At 50.6% G+C, this 14,938-nt stretch overlaps 1 protein-coding gene across 3 annotated transcripts in view; it reads left to right on the forward strand.

The window, feature by feature from the left end:
• The window catches only part of LOC103178926 (serine/threonine-protein kinase PAK 3), a 36,013-nt gene extending 22,164 nt beyond the window's left edge, over positions 1–13,849 (forward strand). For 2 of the 3 annotated variants that reach the window (XM_042340624.1, XM_042340625.1), the window contains exons 3-16: positions 383–483; positions 1,155–1,308; positions 2,754–2,810; positions 4,942–4,979; positions 5,615–5,731; positions 6,257–6,437; positions 6,595–6,658; positions 10,089–10,137; positions 10,641–10,753; positions 10,913–11,030; positions 11,647–11,746; positions 12,390–12,586; positions 13,201–13,338; positions 13,714–13,849. In XM_042340624.1, coding sequence (XP_042196558.1) covers positions 383–483; positions 1,155–1,308; positions 2,754–2,810; positions 4,942–4,979; positions 5,615–5,731; positions 6,257–6,437; positions 6,595–6,658; positions 10,089–10,137; positions 10,641–10,753; positions 10,913–11,030; positions 11,647–11,746; positions 12,390–12,586; positions 13,201–13,338; positions 13,714–13,800 — 1,514 coding nt within the window. In that variant the 3' untranslated portion in view covers positions 13,801–13,849. The remainder of the gene's footprint in view (positions 1–382; positions 484–1,154; positions 1,309–2,753; positions 2,811–4,941; positions 4,980–5,614; positions 5,732–6,256; positions 6,438–6,594; positions 6,659–10,088; positions 10,138–10,640; positions 10,754–10,912; positions 11,031–11,646; positions 11,747–12,389; positions 12,587–13,200; positions 13,339–13,713) is intronic. The other variant, XM_042340626.1, reaches the window with a different exon arrangement.
• Positions 13,850–14,938: the final 1,089 nt, after the last annotated feature.

The following is a 14,938-nucleotide window of genomic DNA, read 5'->3' on the forward strand; positions in this document are numbered from 1 at the left end:
GGGGGGGTGCTGTGTGTATGTGGGGGGAGGAGGGGTGCTGTGTGTGTGGTTGTGAGTGAGAGGGGGTTGTATGTGTGTGTGTGTGTGCCCACAAATACAGACACAAAGCTCCACTGCATTTCCCTTTTGCACATTTTGAGGCGTCTTGAATTTGTTGACAGAATTGTCAATTGCCGGGGATATTAATAATAATTATTATTATTATAAAGATGTTTTGTCGCATTCATTACCTTCTGGAATGGCAATAATTGGACACAATGGAACTTTCTTGTCAGCATTATATTCAGTGTTACATTACTGTGCTTGATTTGTGTTTTTTCTCTCTTACGTGTCTCTGTCTGTCTCTGTCTGTCTGTGCGTGTGTGTCTGTGTCTCTGTGTAGCTAACAAAAAGAGGGAGAAAGAGCGCCCGGAGATCTCTCTGCCGTCTGATTTTGAGCACACTATACACGTGGGATTTGATGCGGTCACAGGAGAGTTCACGGTGAGTCAGACTCGGTGGCCACTGATCAAAGTAAAGTCAGTGTGTGACGTACAGACACCTCAACTACTGAAGATAATTGGTTGTGAATTTCCCACCTTGGCATCTGCTCCCACGCGCTGTCTTGCTGCTCGATTTTAAATCTCTCCCACTCCTCGGAAATCATTTGTACCTGGTGGAGGGAACAGTTCCCTCTTGTGTGGACGCTCCCTCTCCATTTTTCACCTCTTCCCTCTCCCCCCGTGTGGCTGAGCTCTGTAGTCAACCGTCAAGTCCCCCGAAAAAGGGGACATGATGCAAAGCTGTTTTTCAAACTGTGCTCCTAACCCCGTCTCAAGACCTTCCTCCTTAACCGTACCTTCAGCCACATTCCCACTCTCTGCCATCCTCCCTCGCCCTCCACCCTACTTGATTGCAACCCCCGGCTTGGGTGGAGCTATAGATGCCATGACGCGTTAGAGAAGGGAGCTCTCTCCCAGATACTCTCTTCCTCTCCTCTTGCACACATTCTCTCTTTCTCTCACTCACACGCACAGACTCTCAGTCTCTCTCTCTCGTTCTCAACAAATACAAAATACAGAGTTACCTTTGTAAAGAGCCTTTCACGTCAGGAGGACGTCCCAACAGCTGCTCTGAGCGTGGCTCTTAGGTCCTTGTTTGTGCTTTTGCTGCAGGGAATCCCCGAGCAGTGGGCCAAGCTCCTGCAGACGTCGAACATCACCAAACTGGAGCAGAAAACCAACCCCCAGGCCGTCCTCGACGTCCTCAAGTTCTACGATTCCAAAGAGACCGTCAATAATCAAAAGTACATGAGCTTCACCTCTGGAGGTAAGAAGTGGAGAGGCTCTTGTGCAGTTGTACTGGAGCAGAGCGCAGCGTAATGTGGCTGGCGCAGACAGAGGTGGTGTGTGAGAGTGAGAGGCAGACAGACAGACAGACAGAAGGAGGGGCCGGTTGGGATTGCGTGGGTTATAGATCTGCCAGATACATATTTGTTGTATTCAATTAGTCTCGACTTATCTCCACTAAGGTACCTATGTTCACACAGCTTCTGCCTCCGTCAGTTTTACTAAAGTTTTACTGCGTTTATATATACTTTTTTTATATATAATATATATCAAGAGAGAATGGACGACTTCAAAATATATTATATATATATATATAAAACACACAGCAGTAATTTTTATCGCAGGAAGAAATTAATTTGCCAACTCCGCATCCCTCTCCTTTTCTCCTCTTTTCCTCCCCTTCCCACCCTCCCACCCCCAATTCTGGGAAACTTTCCTAATTTTCTTTCGCTGTTTCTCCTTTCTCCCCACCCCCCACCCTTTGCAGTATATATAACGCAGTGGACAACTTCTATCCGTTAGGATTTGGGTTTGCCGAGGGCACTGGAGAGGAGCCGAGGGGACTGAGGCTGACGTGATCACATTCCTGATGGGATTTTGTGTCCTGTAAGATTCCTCCAGAGGATTCCATTGAGGAGGGGGAGAGGTTTGCGGATGGTGGTGGTGGGGGGGGTGGTGGTGGGCGGAGAAGAGGAGACAGCAGCCTAATGCAGGCGTCGGCTCTTATCCTGTTAAATCTCAGGAGTGTAACTTGGGACCTTTCGTTTCGTGCTCATTATCGCACGTTCTTGAGCGAGAGGCCCTCAGTGTGGTTCAGGTGGTTAACGGTAGCGAGCCATGGTGAGGGGTTGGGGTGGAGGGGGAGTGATAGTAAGTTTGTGCCTGTTGTGTTGGGCGATGGAGAGGAAGCTCTCTCTCCCCCCCCCCCCCCCCCCCACCGGGGCAGGTGACGTGAGTTAGAAGCCGAGGATTTGAATGTGTGGTCCAGGCTGGTGCTCCGGGGCAGCTTTGCCGTGGGTGCTGTGCTCCAGGTGGCCAGCAATATTGCTCTGTAGTTTGGGAGGACATTAACCATCGCTGATCACTATTAGGAAGAGATATTCCCAACCAAACCCCCCCCCCCCCCCCCCCCACACACACACTCTCACACACTCCCGAGCAGTCTTGTATCTTGGACCTCTCTCCGTGCCTGTATTCAAATAACTAACCAATCTGTTTCGCTTGTACATGTAGAGCGCACAGCCTCAGAATAGCCCTCTCTCTCTCTCTCTCTCTCTCCCTGTGCTGTAACTTCTATGATATGAAGTGATACCTTCATATGAGACTTTCTGTGTGAGTGTTTGTGTTTGTGCTTTTTTTAATCTTGATTATATCCACCTCATTCCGCTCGCCTTTCTTTAAACAGCTGTTTGACTTCTATTGCAGCAGTATATGCTCTGATGGTTCCCCTCCTAAAGCAGTACAAGTGCACACAGATCACTGGTTGGTTTATTGCTTGATTTTATTCGTTTTTTTTAAAAAAATCCTTAACGTGCAGCGGGCGAGCAGAGCGCTGAGGAGGCCGGATATGGCTAGCGGCAGCAGGGAATCCCTAGGGATGTGCACCAGATCGGGAATTCTTAACCGCATCTGGCTTCTGGGGATTTATTTGGGAGGCGGCTGGCCGGGAGGGGGGTGCGGAGGGGAGGGAGTTGCGGTTTGGTTGGGAATATCTCTTAAATTTAACCAAATTTGGGGGAGATTTGATGAGACGTTGGCTTGTGTGCACAGAGATTCCGATTCTGTGCATGTGTGGGACCCAAGCAGACACGAATATGCAGTGTTTTTCCTCCACTGTCTTTTATGCACGACTTGCAATGCCCCCCCCCCCCACTTCCTCTTCTTCCTTTTCTTCCCTTCCTTCCCCCACCCCACCTCCACCTGCGCCATGGTTTGTCTGTTTGTTTATTTACCTGAAGCGATCCAGGTTTGACGGGTTCACAAAACGTTATTTTATTACCTGCGGGCATGACTGCTTGGGTGGGTGGGCGGGTGGGTGGGTGGGGAGTGGGGGATGAGCAGGGAGGAGGGAATGCATGTGTCAGATTTGGGTGGGGGGGAGAGAAGAAGAATGATGTGATGGGAAGATGGGGCATGTTGGTTGCTCCCAACCCTTTTCCCCGGCAAAAATTCCACCCAATCTTAACCTGTCAAAACCAATCGAACCGGTTTGTTTCTCTGGTGGTGTTGGCGGCTGAGGGTCTGTATGGGTCAGATTGTTGGTTGGGGGAGGGACGGCGTTGGTTGGGGTGGTTTGGCTGTGGTTGGTGGTGGGGGGAGTGGCTGTACGCATCGGGTTGGCTGACCGCCAGCGCTAGCATGTCCCGCCTGCCCGCCCACCCGCCAGTCCCACGGAGGCTTTCTTGCCCACGTGCTCCAACAAGCCTGAAATCGTGTATTTATTGAGTTTGGGAAGGGTTAGAACTCCCAGTTTGGATGTGTCCAAACAGTCGTCATCCCTAGGAATGCCCGAGGGTTAGGTGGAGCTACGGGACTTTGGCTTCCGATGCAGTTGAAGCCGCCAAATATTTCTGTTTATACACAAGAACCCAAAAGAGTTGAGGGTTCAGATTTGGAATCCCTTCCCCTCCTCTCCACCTTTTTTTTTTCCTTTCTCCTCCCCCCCTCCCGCCCCGTCCCCCTCAACCCCACCCCCTGCCCGCCACCCAACTTGCAGCGGAAGCCAAATTTTGTATGTTAGTCTACCGTGCTCTGTAGTTTGAATGTATCGGGCATGGCTTCCTTTGCGAGAGGGCAGAAAAAGAAACGTCTTAAATTATTCAGTGTCTTACGGTTAAGCGTTGATGGGTAACCCAAGGTGATAGGATTATGTTGTGGGTCACCCTTTGTGTAACAGTTGTATAAGATCCAGGCTGGTAGCTTTGCCCCTGACCAGCCCTGGGAAAACTCTTGCACGGAGACAATCAAAGTGACAATATCTGATGGCTATGAAAGCAAATACACTATTATTTTCATTGAAGATTTAATACGTTCCCAAGAAAACTAGTGTTTTTATTTTGACATAACTGGCTTCAAAGTGTGAGCACTCGCTCTCCTAAATAAATGACTAACCAACCAATTAACTAACGGTGATTTCTGAGGGCTGCAAAATCTATCTGAACCTGAAGGCCACTTTATTTGTTGTGGTTGACGGCAGCGCAGAATTGTCGAAAATCAGTCTTCCTTTGGAGGCAGTGCTTTTTTTAAAAAAAGAAATAAATATACTTTCAAATTAACCGGCGGGAGTCCAGGTTAACTCTTTACACTCAATCTATTTAGCTTTTTTTAGGTGGGGGGGAGGGAAGGAGGAACGGACGGACTCCAGATTAGTTCACTTCAAATATACAATTCATTCATTCATATACAATATTATTACTAAGTTTTTGACTATATAAGTCCATATCTTGTGTGTTTTTTTTGGGGGTACATTTTGACTGTGGAAACCTGCTTTTCAGCCGCGCGGAATGAGATGTTTGCGAGTTCTGTTCGGGTACAAACGTCTCAACCTCTGAACTAGCGCCTGGTTACCAACAGCCGTGTAAACCTCTGATGGTGTGTCCTTTGCATTTTGCAGATAAAACCGCTGATGGATATGTCGCCGCGAATGCTCTGGTGAGTCAGTCTCTGACGCGGGGTGGGCGGGGGGTGGAGATTATTATTCTCCTTCCTCTCCGACCTACTATCCCCCTACCTACCTGCCCGTACCCTCCGTTCCTCTGGCTCCGGTCTGCTCCCCGTCCCCCGCCCCAACCGCCCTACCATCGGTGGCCTTCAGCCTCTCAGCCCCGAGGCTCTGGAACTCTATCCCCAGTGCCTTCGCCGCTTCCTCCCTTTCCTCCTTCAAGGCCGGTCTCAAGACCTTTCTCTTTGACCTTCAGCCTTCAGCTCCGCTCTCGACTCTCTACCCCCTCCTCGCTCCCTCCCTTCCCTCCCCTCACCCTGACCATTTCCTCGCTCCCTCCCTTCCCTCCCCTCACCCTGACCATTTCGCCGTTGCTCGGGTCCCGACCCAACTGTACAGCGCCTTGGGACGTCCTCCCGACGTGAAAGGCGCTCTATAAATGGAATCTTGTTGTTGTAGTTTGTTCCTTCCCCTTTCTACAGTAGCTTGTGGTACTTGGTATCTCTCCATCTCTAACGTGAATAATAATAATTATGATAATAACAATGATAATAATAATAACAATCACAATTATAGCAATAATAATAATTAGTAGTGATCCTCGTGTTTGACTGTTTCATCGCAGAATACGAAGATGGCCTCTGAGCCCCCGGTCGTGCCCCCGGTGTCCGAGGACGATGACGAGGAGGACGACAATGTCCCCCCTCCAGTGATTGCCCCCCGGCCGGACCACACCAAGTCTGTGAGTGGGAGGGGGTGCGGAGCGCAGTATGTTGGGGGGGGGGAGGCTGGCTATAAGCATCACAGAGTTGTCCATGTTATTTCACGTCATGGCTCAGTGTATCAGCCCTGGGGGGGGGGGGTGTGGGGGAGGCATTGAATTTGTTTTCCCTCTAACCTCAGGATGAGGGAGGGATGGAGGGGTTTAATGTAAATGCGGGAGAGAGAGCGGGATTAGAAATGTCAAATTCCCAGCACTATGTGGAAGCTGTTTCCACACCCCCACCCCCCCCGTGTGTGTTTCTTCCCCCCCCCCCCCCCCACCACCACCATTTTAAACGACATTTAATCCCGCTTTCTAACCCCCGTCTCGATGGTTTTAAAGCTTGGGGTGTTTATCTGGTTTTGTTCTGAATGATGCACAGACAGACACACACCCCACCCCCACACACACACCCCACCGCCACACACCTCACACACACCCCACCCACACATACCCCCACCCACACGGTTATTGCCAGTAACTATCAGCATCTCCTCTGGGCAGATCTACACCCGGTCGGTGCTGGAGCCCATAGCGCCACCAGCTCCGGTCAAAGAGGTCACAACCTCCCCGGTCACCACCCCGCCCGAGAACACCACCAGCCTGAACAGCCAGCTGTGCCGGAACACCGACAAACAGCGCAAGAAGTCCAAGATGACCGACGAGGAGATTCTGGAAAAATTAAGTAAGTTGTTGTTCAATTTCTCGATGCCGTCACTCGCCAGGTTTACCCAGGGTGACAGGAGCTGCTTCTGGAGATATTGCGAGCTCTCTCCCCCTCCCCGCTCCGATTTCAAGGTGTCACGAGACCTTCAAGTTGTTGTTGTTGTTGCCTGTTTCAGGAAGTATCGTCAGCGTGGGTGACCCCAAGAAAAAATACACGCGGTTTGAGAAGATTGGCCAAGGGTAGGTGTCCGTTCTCCTGTCTCTGTGCGTCACTCTGTCACACGGGGTGTGTGTGTGTGTGGCTGTGGGGGGGGGCCGGGGGGGGAGTTGGGGGGAGAGAGAGGAGCGGTGGGCAGTGAGGCGGGCTGTTCGATGCTCATTGAGTTTCTAAGATTATTCTTATTTCAGTGATTGTGAAATCCCAGTGTTGGTGTCAAAGGGCAGAAGGGGTTGCAACAAATCTTTTTTTACCTTTTTGGCCCATTTTGATTTCATCCCCACCCCTCCATCTGTCCGTTAGTTATACAGCATTGAGCTGTTTCTTATGTACTCCATGGCTTATTCTTATGGCTCTCTGGCCCCTTTGGTCTTTTTCACAACCTGTTGTGTTTTTTTTTTAAAAAAGCCTCAAATACTATTATCCTTCCACCAGTTTATCACTTGATCAGTTTAGCACCAGAGTATCCTTTGGAACGCCACCCACAGTCCCTTCGAGGACCGTCTCGAGACCCTCCTCTTCGACTGCGTGTTCGGGCATCCCCCTATCCTCCCTGCCCTCCACCCACCCTGATCCCAACCCTCAGCTCGGGTCCAAATCCCTGACCGTCCAGCGCCTTGGGACGTCCTCCCGACGTGTAGGGCAGCGAGTAAATGTAACTTGTTGTGGTTGTCACAGTGACTTGATAGTGTTTCGAGCTGAGGGTTTACTCTGATGTGTCGTGTAGACTGACGTCGGTGAACGTGGCAGCTTTGTCGATGCTTCAGTTTATCTCAATGGCCCAGAACTGGGGAGAGGGAAGAAATATGTGCGTGTGTTAATTCTACTCTGTGCAATAGCCTCCTCCTGTGATAGATTTTTTTAAGGTAAACCAAGAACCATATTTAATCTGTGCGTTTTGAGTAGGTTGCGAGACGTCTCCTAAGGTAAAGGTTAAGGGACCATGTGTCAATGGCTTTTTTTGTGAGTGGCTGGGCGGAGTGGGGTTGAATTAATATCATTAAGAGCTCCTGTCTTGCATGACGGCGATTTTTGTTGTCGTAGGTTTTCTCCCTCGGGTGCCACCTGTCTCCATCCTTCAGTTCCACTCCCCGGTCACCTCTCCCGTCACCGGGCTGGCAAAGAGGCTCGTTCGCTTTGTCTCAGAGCCAAACGCACGCACTCCTGCCTCCTGTGCCGTCTCGTGTCCTCATCAACAACTAAACGTGTAGTTTGTGTTTAGGAATGCGTTCTCTCCCCCTCTCTCTCTCACACACACACACACACACTCACTCACACTGAGGCTACAGGCTCTCTAAATGGGTGCAATTCACTCTCTTTGAGTGCGTATCCCTTACTTACGCCGGATTAACACGTTTTCCACGAGGTAACGTCAACATTCGAGAACCATCTCCATTTCAGCCACGTACTCTTGACTGGTTACAACCAGCAAAGGCTTCGGACAAAAGGGAGATGGCCATTTGAGAACCTGTGCTTTGTCAGCTTGGCTTACAGACCTTTTTAATAAGGAAAGGTTTGACACAGCCGCCCGCTGAGCCGTTGAAATCCTGTAAAACTCGGAATAGCACCCTCTACTTGTGCGCGTGTGAAATCACCGGTGCTCCGTTGGCAAAGCAGTTCTTCCAACCCTCAACAGTGTGAAAAGCTTTGGGAAACTTAGATCCGAAGTTGCTCGGTTTGTTCCAAGCCGTACTACACTTCCTGTGCATCATGTGTTAAGTTACTCTTGTACTGTATCCCAAAGTATTATTTTCTACAAAGAAATGTGGGGGTAATAGCGGGGGAAGTGGGACTGATTGAGTGGCTCTTTAGAGGCACAGGCACGATGGGCCGAATGGCCTCCATCTGTGCTCTAAGATTCTACAGGAAATCTATCTAATATGGGAGATGGACAGTTACTCAGGAAGTAAAAGGGTTTGGAGAAAAGGTGAGGAAAAGATCTGCTGAACAGCTGGGGCTCAGCCCACCTAATGCCTTCCCTGTTTCTATGTGGCCAAGACACTTTAGTGACAGAGAGGACCTGATGCTCTTGTTTCAAGCTACGAGAAACGCACAGCTTTGGAAGTGATCATGTGAACAGCGATGCCCAGTGACCAGGCAGTGACCGGAAATGTTCCCAGCGAGGGAGCCAGGAGCAGACTGGCGGGTCAGAGGGGGAGGAGGATGGGAGCTCACTCTCTCCCTCTCTCTTGCTCTCGCTCTCTCTCTGGAGGGAAGCTTTGGCTTCCAGGGTTAACGGGAGCTGAGAGGGAAGAATCAGTGCCCCTCCCAAGTCCTGCCAGCGAGTTGTGCTGTCACTTCGCTGTCGTCAGCAGTGTACTGGAGCACTGCAGCCCTAACTGTCTCAGGGACTCGACCAGAGACTGTCGCAGAGGGTTGACTCCATTCCAATAGGCCATTGGCAGCTGAGCTCCAATAGCCTCTGCTCCTCTCCCCCCTCCCCCCTCCCTCGGGGATAATTGCTGTCTGTATATCATTCCTGAAGCCCAGTTAGTCCCCTGGATACTAAAATCAAACATTTAGCTGGTAAAAATCAATGAAGTGGTGATTGCTTTAACTCTGACCTTTGTACAGTATTTTTTTTGCATTGACAGGAAGAGAAAATTTCAGCTGTCTGTCTTGTATTGGGGTGGGGGCAGTGTGTGTGTTGGGGGGAGGGAGTGTGGGTGGGGGGGAATTGTGTGTGTGTTGGGGGAGGGAGTGTGGGTGGGGGGGAATTGTGTGTGTGTTTGGGGGGGGTGGGCAGAGCAGGAGGGACTGAGCTCACCTCGTAACAGAGCCCCAGACTGTGTATCATGTTACCTGTTGCGCTGACGTGACAATGGCTGAGTTTATTCTCATTAATGTCGAGCGGCTTCAAACATTGGGAACCTTCAGCACCTCAGCCGTGAGCCGACGGATCAAATTCTCTCTGTTCCTCCTCTGTCACCGGGAAACGGCCAGGCACGGCTGATGGAAACTGAAACCGACCCCATGCAGTCTCCCCTCCAAATAGCTCCAAGCTCAAACCTCCCACTGTCTGTCTGTCTCTGTCTGTGTGTGTGAGTGTCTCTCTCTGTCTTGCTGACTGTCTGTCTATGGATCTCAATCTCCATCCAGGAGTCCCTCCAACTCACAATTCATCCATCTCCCCCCCACCACCCACCGCCACTCCAATTTCTAAGACGCCTTTGACTTCCCTTTCAGACACACACCCCCCCACTAACCCCCACATACTTCACTATTTATTTATAAGCGACTGTGAGGATGGTGGAAGGTGAACTGGATGGACTTTGGTTTTCTTTCGCCAACAAATTCTTATGTTCTCATGTTTAAGAGGGTAATTTTGCAGTGTTAAATTCTAAGCCTACGGTCTCCAGGGAAAGACCGTGAGGAATTGTTGGGGCCTCGGCTCCAGCTCTCGTTGACACAGCAAACTCTCTGCTAACACCGCTTTTGCTTTTATTTCTGCAGAGCATCAGGCACAGTTTACACAGCAATAGACATCGCCACGGGGCAAGAGGTGAGTCTGACTGACACCTGCCTTCAGCGCTGGGCCGCAGAGTGAGGCATTTCCATCCCAGGTGTCAATCTTGCAAGGCTGTGATGTGTTACACATGGAACCATTTTGTCATCTTTACGATGATTCACACGCTGACTGTTTTCCTGTTTGCTTGCTTTGCCCCCCCACCCCACTTCCAGGAGGATTGAGGGCGGGTCAGCACAAAAGGCCAGTAAAGCTACCCCCCCCTCACTCCCTCTTTGCCTGCCTTCAGATCGTACCTGAAGACTTTCCTCTTCGACTGACCGATCCTAGGGTTAACCCCCCCCACCCCCCGCTTTCTCCTCAGCTCTGCGTCGAACTTACTCCATTGTTCAACGTTCTGAGTCACTACCCCATGTGGGGGGAGAGGCAGTATAAATGTTTTTTTCCCCCCGCCCTCCCTCTCTCAGATTTAACCTCTGATCTCTTTCTCTCTCTCTCTCTCTCTTCCCCCCCCCCCCCCCACCCTCCCTCCTCCCCAGGTGGCTATCAAGCAGATGAATCTCCAGCAACAGCCAAAAAAGGAACTGATAATAAATGAAATCCTGGTCATGAGGGAAAATAAAAACGCAAACATCGTCAACTATTTAGACAGGTGAGTCCGAGGAGGGAGCTGGCGAACAAACAACAACTTGAACTTATATTGACGAGGACAGGTTGGGCTGAACGCTTATCCGCATTGAGAAATTTCCGATTGTTTTGTTGAATCAGGGGAAGTTGAGTTGCTGTTTGGTTTTGTTTCGTTTCCCGCCAGCTATCTTGTCGGGGACGAGCTGTGGGTGGTGATGGAGTACCTGGCTGGGGGCTCGTTGACTGATGTAGTGACGGAGACTTGCATGGACGAGGGTCAGATCGCAGCCGTGTGCAGAGAGGTGAGTGGACCAAGCACAGCTGCAGTGTCCTCCTGTGTCCAGGAGGGGGTGGGCCGGCCGGCCGGCCGGCCGCTCGACTCGACGCAACTCCATTGAGCTCAGGCGGGCGGATGGACGTTGGTGAGAGATGCAGTGGTGAAGTGGAGAGATCTGGCGCCATCTCGTGGGCAGAAAGGGCCATTTGCCGGGTGGCCTCAGATGATCAGACAACAGCACAGCAATGATGTCAATTTAGCGCTGTTGACCTGATTTCAACTCTGTCGGAGCACTCTGGCCTCCAGAGGCAGAAGGTGGAGCTTCACATCGAGGACTTTGAACTCGCACAGTCTAGGCTGACCCTCCAGGGCAGTGCTGGGTGGTGAGGGTGGAGGGGTGGTGGGGGGGGGGGATGCAGCAATGTTGGAGGTGCCGTCTTTCAGATGAGACTTCATATCGAGGTCCCAGCCTTGCCTGTTTAGGTGAATGTTTCAAAAGATCTTCGCGGCTCTCTATGTGGGGACTTGCGCTCGCTGTGCGGGGACAAGTCGGCCGCCGGGTCTTGGGTAATGTGGGCAGACTGGGTTCACGGATTATTCTGACGTCCTCGTTCTTACTTCCCCCCCCCCCCCCCACACAGTGTTTGCAAGCCCTGGAATTCCTACACTCCAACCAGGTCATCCATCGGGACATCAAGAGCGACAACATTCTGCTGGGAATGGATGGCTCGGTTAAATTAAGTAGGTGGAGCACGAGGCTACTCTGGGTGTGACCAGCATGGCAGCTTTGTGGGGATGTGGGGGGGAGAGGAGAGGTTGCAGTTTTCTAATGTTTCTTTTGAGTTAAAATTGCTCGATTGCTTGGGCAGCCTTAATTGTTTAATTATTATTTATTAATTATTTAAATTGGTTTTGAGACATCTCCACGACACAATGAGGCGCTACATCAAATGCAAGGATTATTATTTTTATTATTATACTTACTTAAAACTCAACCCTACAAAAGCACTTTTCAATGCTACGTTACATCGAAATCATACTCCAGTCACTTCAATCCACGACTGCTTGTGGGGACACTGCTGTGTGCAATTGGCTGCTGCATTTTGCCCACAAAATACACAGTCAATTCACTTTACAACAACTATACATTTGTATAGCGCCTTTCACGTCGGGAGGACATCCCAAACACTTTACAGTATATCCTGTGGAGCACTTTTGAGTCATCTCATTAAAGAGCTTTATCAAATCATAATCAATCATTGCATTTGATGATAGTGCCTTATAATGCAAGTATTGTCATTAATCTCCAGTTGCAATGTGTAACTCGCACCGTAGCCCCAGGGAGTGGGATTGCGTTGACCATCCTCCCCCTCTTCTCTCGCAGCGGATTTTGGCTTCTGTGCTCAGATCACCCCCGAGCAAAACAAGCGGAGCACCATGGTGGGGACACCTTACTGGATGGCCCCCGAGGTGGTGACGAGGAAGGCCTACGGTCCCAAGGTGGACATCTGGTCGTTGGGAATCATGGCGATCGAAATGATTGAAGGGGAACCCCCTTACCTGAATGAGAACCCCCTGAGGGTAAGTAAGAGCTTTGGCTTTGACTCCACTAACGCGATGCTCCCTACTAACCTTGTGGGCTCTCACCCAGTCCTCTCTGTCTGTGTCCACTGTCTCCTTTAGTACTTCAGACCAATGCACGACTGTGATCAGCCTGAGGCTTGAGTGAATGAAGGGAATAGAAGAAAATAGGGATTCTATACTTTAAAGAATCTTATAGGATTGTGGAAACTTACAACGCAGGTGGAGCCCATTCAGCCTCGTGCGTGTGTGTGTGTATCTGTGTGCCTCGCCTACTGGCTTTCTGAAATAGTTATCCATTTTTGTTTCTCGGGACACAGTATACAGTTTGGGAAGGTGAAGGGCGAACTGGATGGACCTTGGTCTTCTTTCGTCTAGTAATTCTTATATTCTTCTCCCCTGCCATTTTTCATCATTCTTTCTCCCCTCCCAATCCCATCCCAACACCTCCAATTGTCTCACCTTCTGCTCTCTCTCCCTCCCTCTCTCTCCCCCCCTATCCCCCCTCCCTTTCTCACACCCCCCCCCCGCCCTCTCTCGCTCTCTCTCTCTCTTCCCCCTTATGCCCCCTCTTTCTCCCTCCCCCTCTGTCTCGTTCCTCTGCTGGTGCTCAGGCTCTGTATCTGATCGCCACTAACGGGACCCCTGAGCTCCAGAACCCAGAGAAGCTCTCGGGGACCTTCAGCGACTTCCTGAACCGCTGCCTGGAGATGGACGTGGAGCGGAGGGGATCAGCCAAGGAGCTTCTGCAGGTCTGGCAATTGATGATGATTATTACTATTATTTATTAACTCTCTCCCTCAATCCCTCTGCCTTGCCCCTTCCTCCCCACCTTGGGGCAGAGATTGGGACTGGATTCTAGACATTTCTCCACAATTCTACCCTATCTTTAAGAGGCTCTGCAGGTTTAGTCCCTGCAACAGTGAGCCCCTGATCTCCGCTCCGACTGGGGTGGGGGGAATGGGTTATTTGGGGCTCCTGCCTTGACCCTGGTCCACACTGTGTCCCAGTTGAGATCAGCCACTTGCCCTGTGGGGGAAGATAGTTAGTGCCTGGGTTCTATCTGGGACTTTCCATTTCCACCCAGTGTGACACTAACCCTCTCTCTCTCTCTCTCTCGTCTCCAGCATCCCTTCCTGAAGGTGGCAAAGCCTCTCTCGAGTCTCACCCCTCTAATAGTCGCAGCCAAGGAGGCCGTTAAGAACAACCGCTAGAGTGAGAGGAGAGGGGGTGAGGGGTGTCCCATCATCAGCACTCTCTGCCCCCACCCCACACATCCACTCTCACTCCTTCACTCCCTCCCTCTGGGATACAGAGGGGCTGGCTTGCCATGGACTGCCTCTCCCCTGGACAAACCTCCATCTAACTTGTGCGACAAGACTGAGCGAGTACAGAGGTGACTGAGCTCCCAGGCAGAGTTCCTGTTTTGGCAACTTTTTTTTGTACAATTCCCATCGGAAATCTTGATTTCACACCTTCCGTCACCAAGGGCACGGAGTCTTTTTCCTCCCAACCACCCACCACTCCATCCCACTTTCCTGCCTAGTTCCCTCCCCAACCCCCCAACCCCCACCTCCCACATACACACACTTCCCACTCCCCTCATCCACTCCCATTCACAAAACGAAAATGGAATCTATCTTCAGTTGCGGAGTCCTAAGCAGGGAGGATCCTAGTTGTAAATATATCATTGGGTCCAAAAACTCCTGTGTTGTAAAGAGTGTTTTACCTACAACAATGCACAGTCACTACACTTCTTCACAGCGAATCCCGTGACGCTCTTTGAGATGTCCTCCCCACCGGTGGAAAGCGCCGTATCAAAGACGAGGATTATTGTGTGATTATTCCCAAACATCACCCATTTTTTTATATATATATATATATTAAAAAAAATTAAATAAATGAAATGGAACTAAAACCAGCGTTTGTGACGTGCGGCTGTTGAGGTGTTGGCCTGGACTTGGGCTCCACTGACTGAACACCTTCAAACGATGCTTCCTCACCGGAATCCCAGCTCCCAGACTGAATAGAGGCCTTGCATTCCGTGCTATTAGTGTTTCAACAACCATTTTCCCTGGGCAGCGGGTGCGGGAGCTCTGTCACAAATAGCTATTCCTTCCATTCTTTCCCAATTCTTTATTGCCTGTTGTTTTTCCAAGTGTCTCAATTCTTCGATCGATTGTTGATGGCGCTGGATTTACAATGACTGGATTTGTTTTGTGATCACTGACTATGTTGGAGGAGTTTTCTTTTCCTGCATGGATTGAGGTGGGGGTGGGGGGTGGGGGAATGTGTGCTGTAGTGTGCGGTGGGGGGGGAGAGAACCCGCCACACACCCACAACGCTTGCCAG

Source organism: Callorhinchus milii, unplaced genomic scaffold (assembly GCF_018977255.1).
Source record: "Callorhinchus milii isolate IMCB2004 unplaced genomic scaffold, IMCB_Cmil_1.0 Scaffold15, whole genome shotgun sequence".
In the NCBI taxonomy this organism is placed as follows: domain Eukaryota; kingdom Metazoa; phylum Chordata; class Chondrichthyes; order Chimaeriformes; family Callorhinchidae; genus Callorhinchus; species Callorhinchus milii.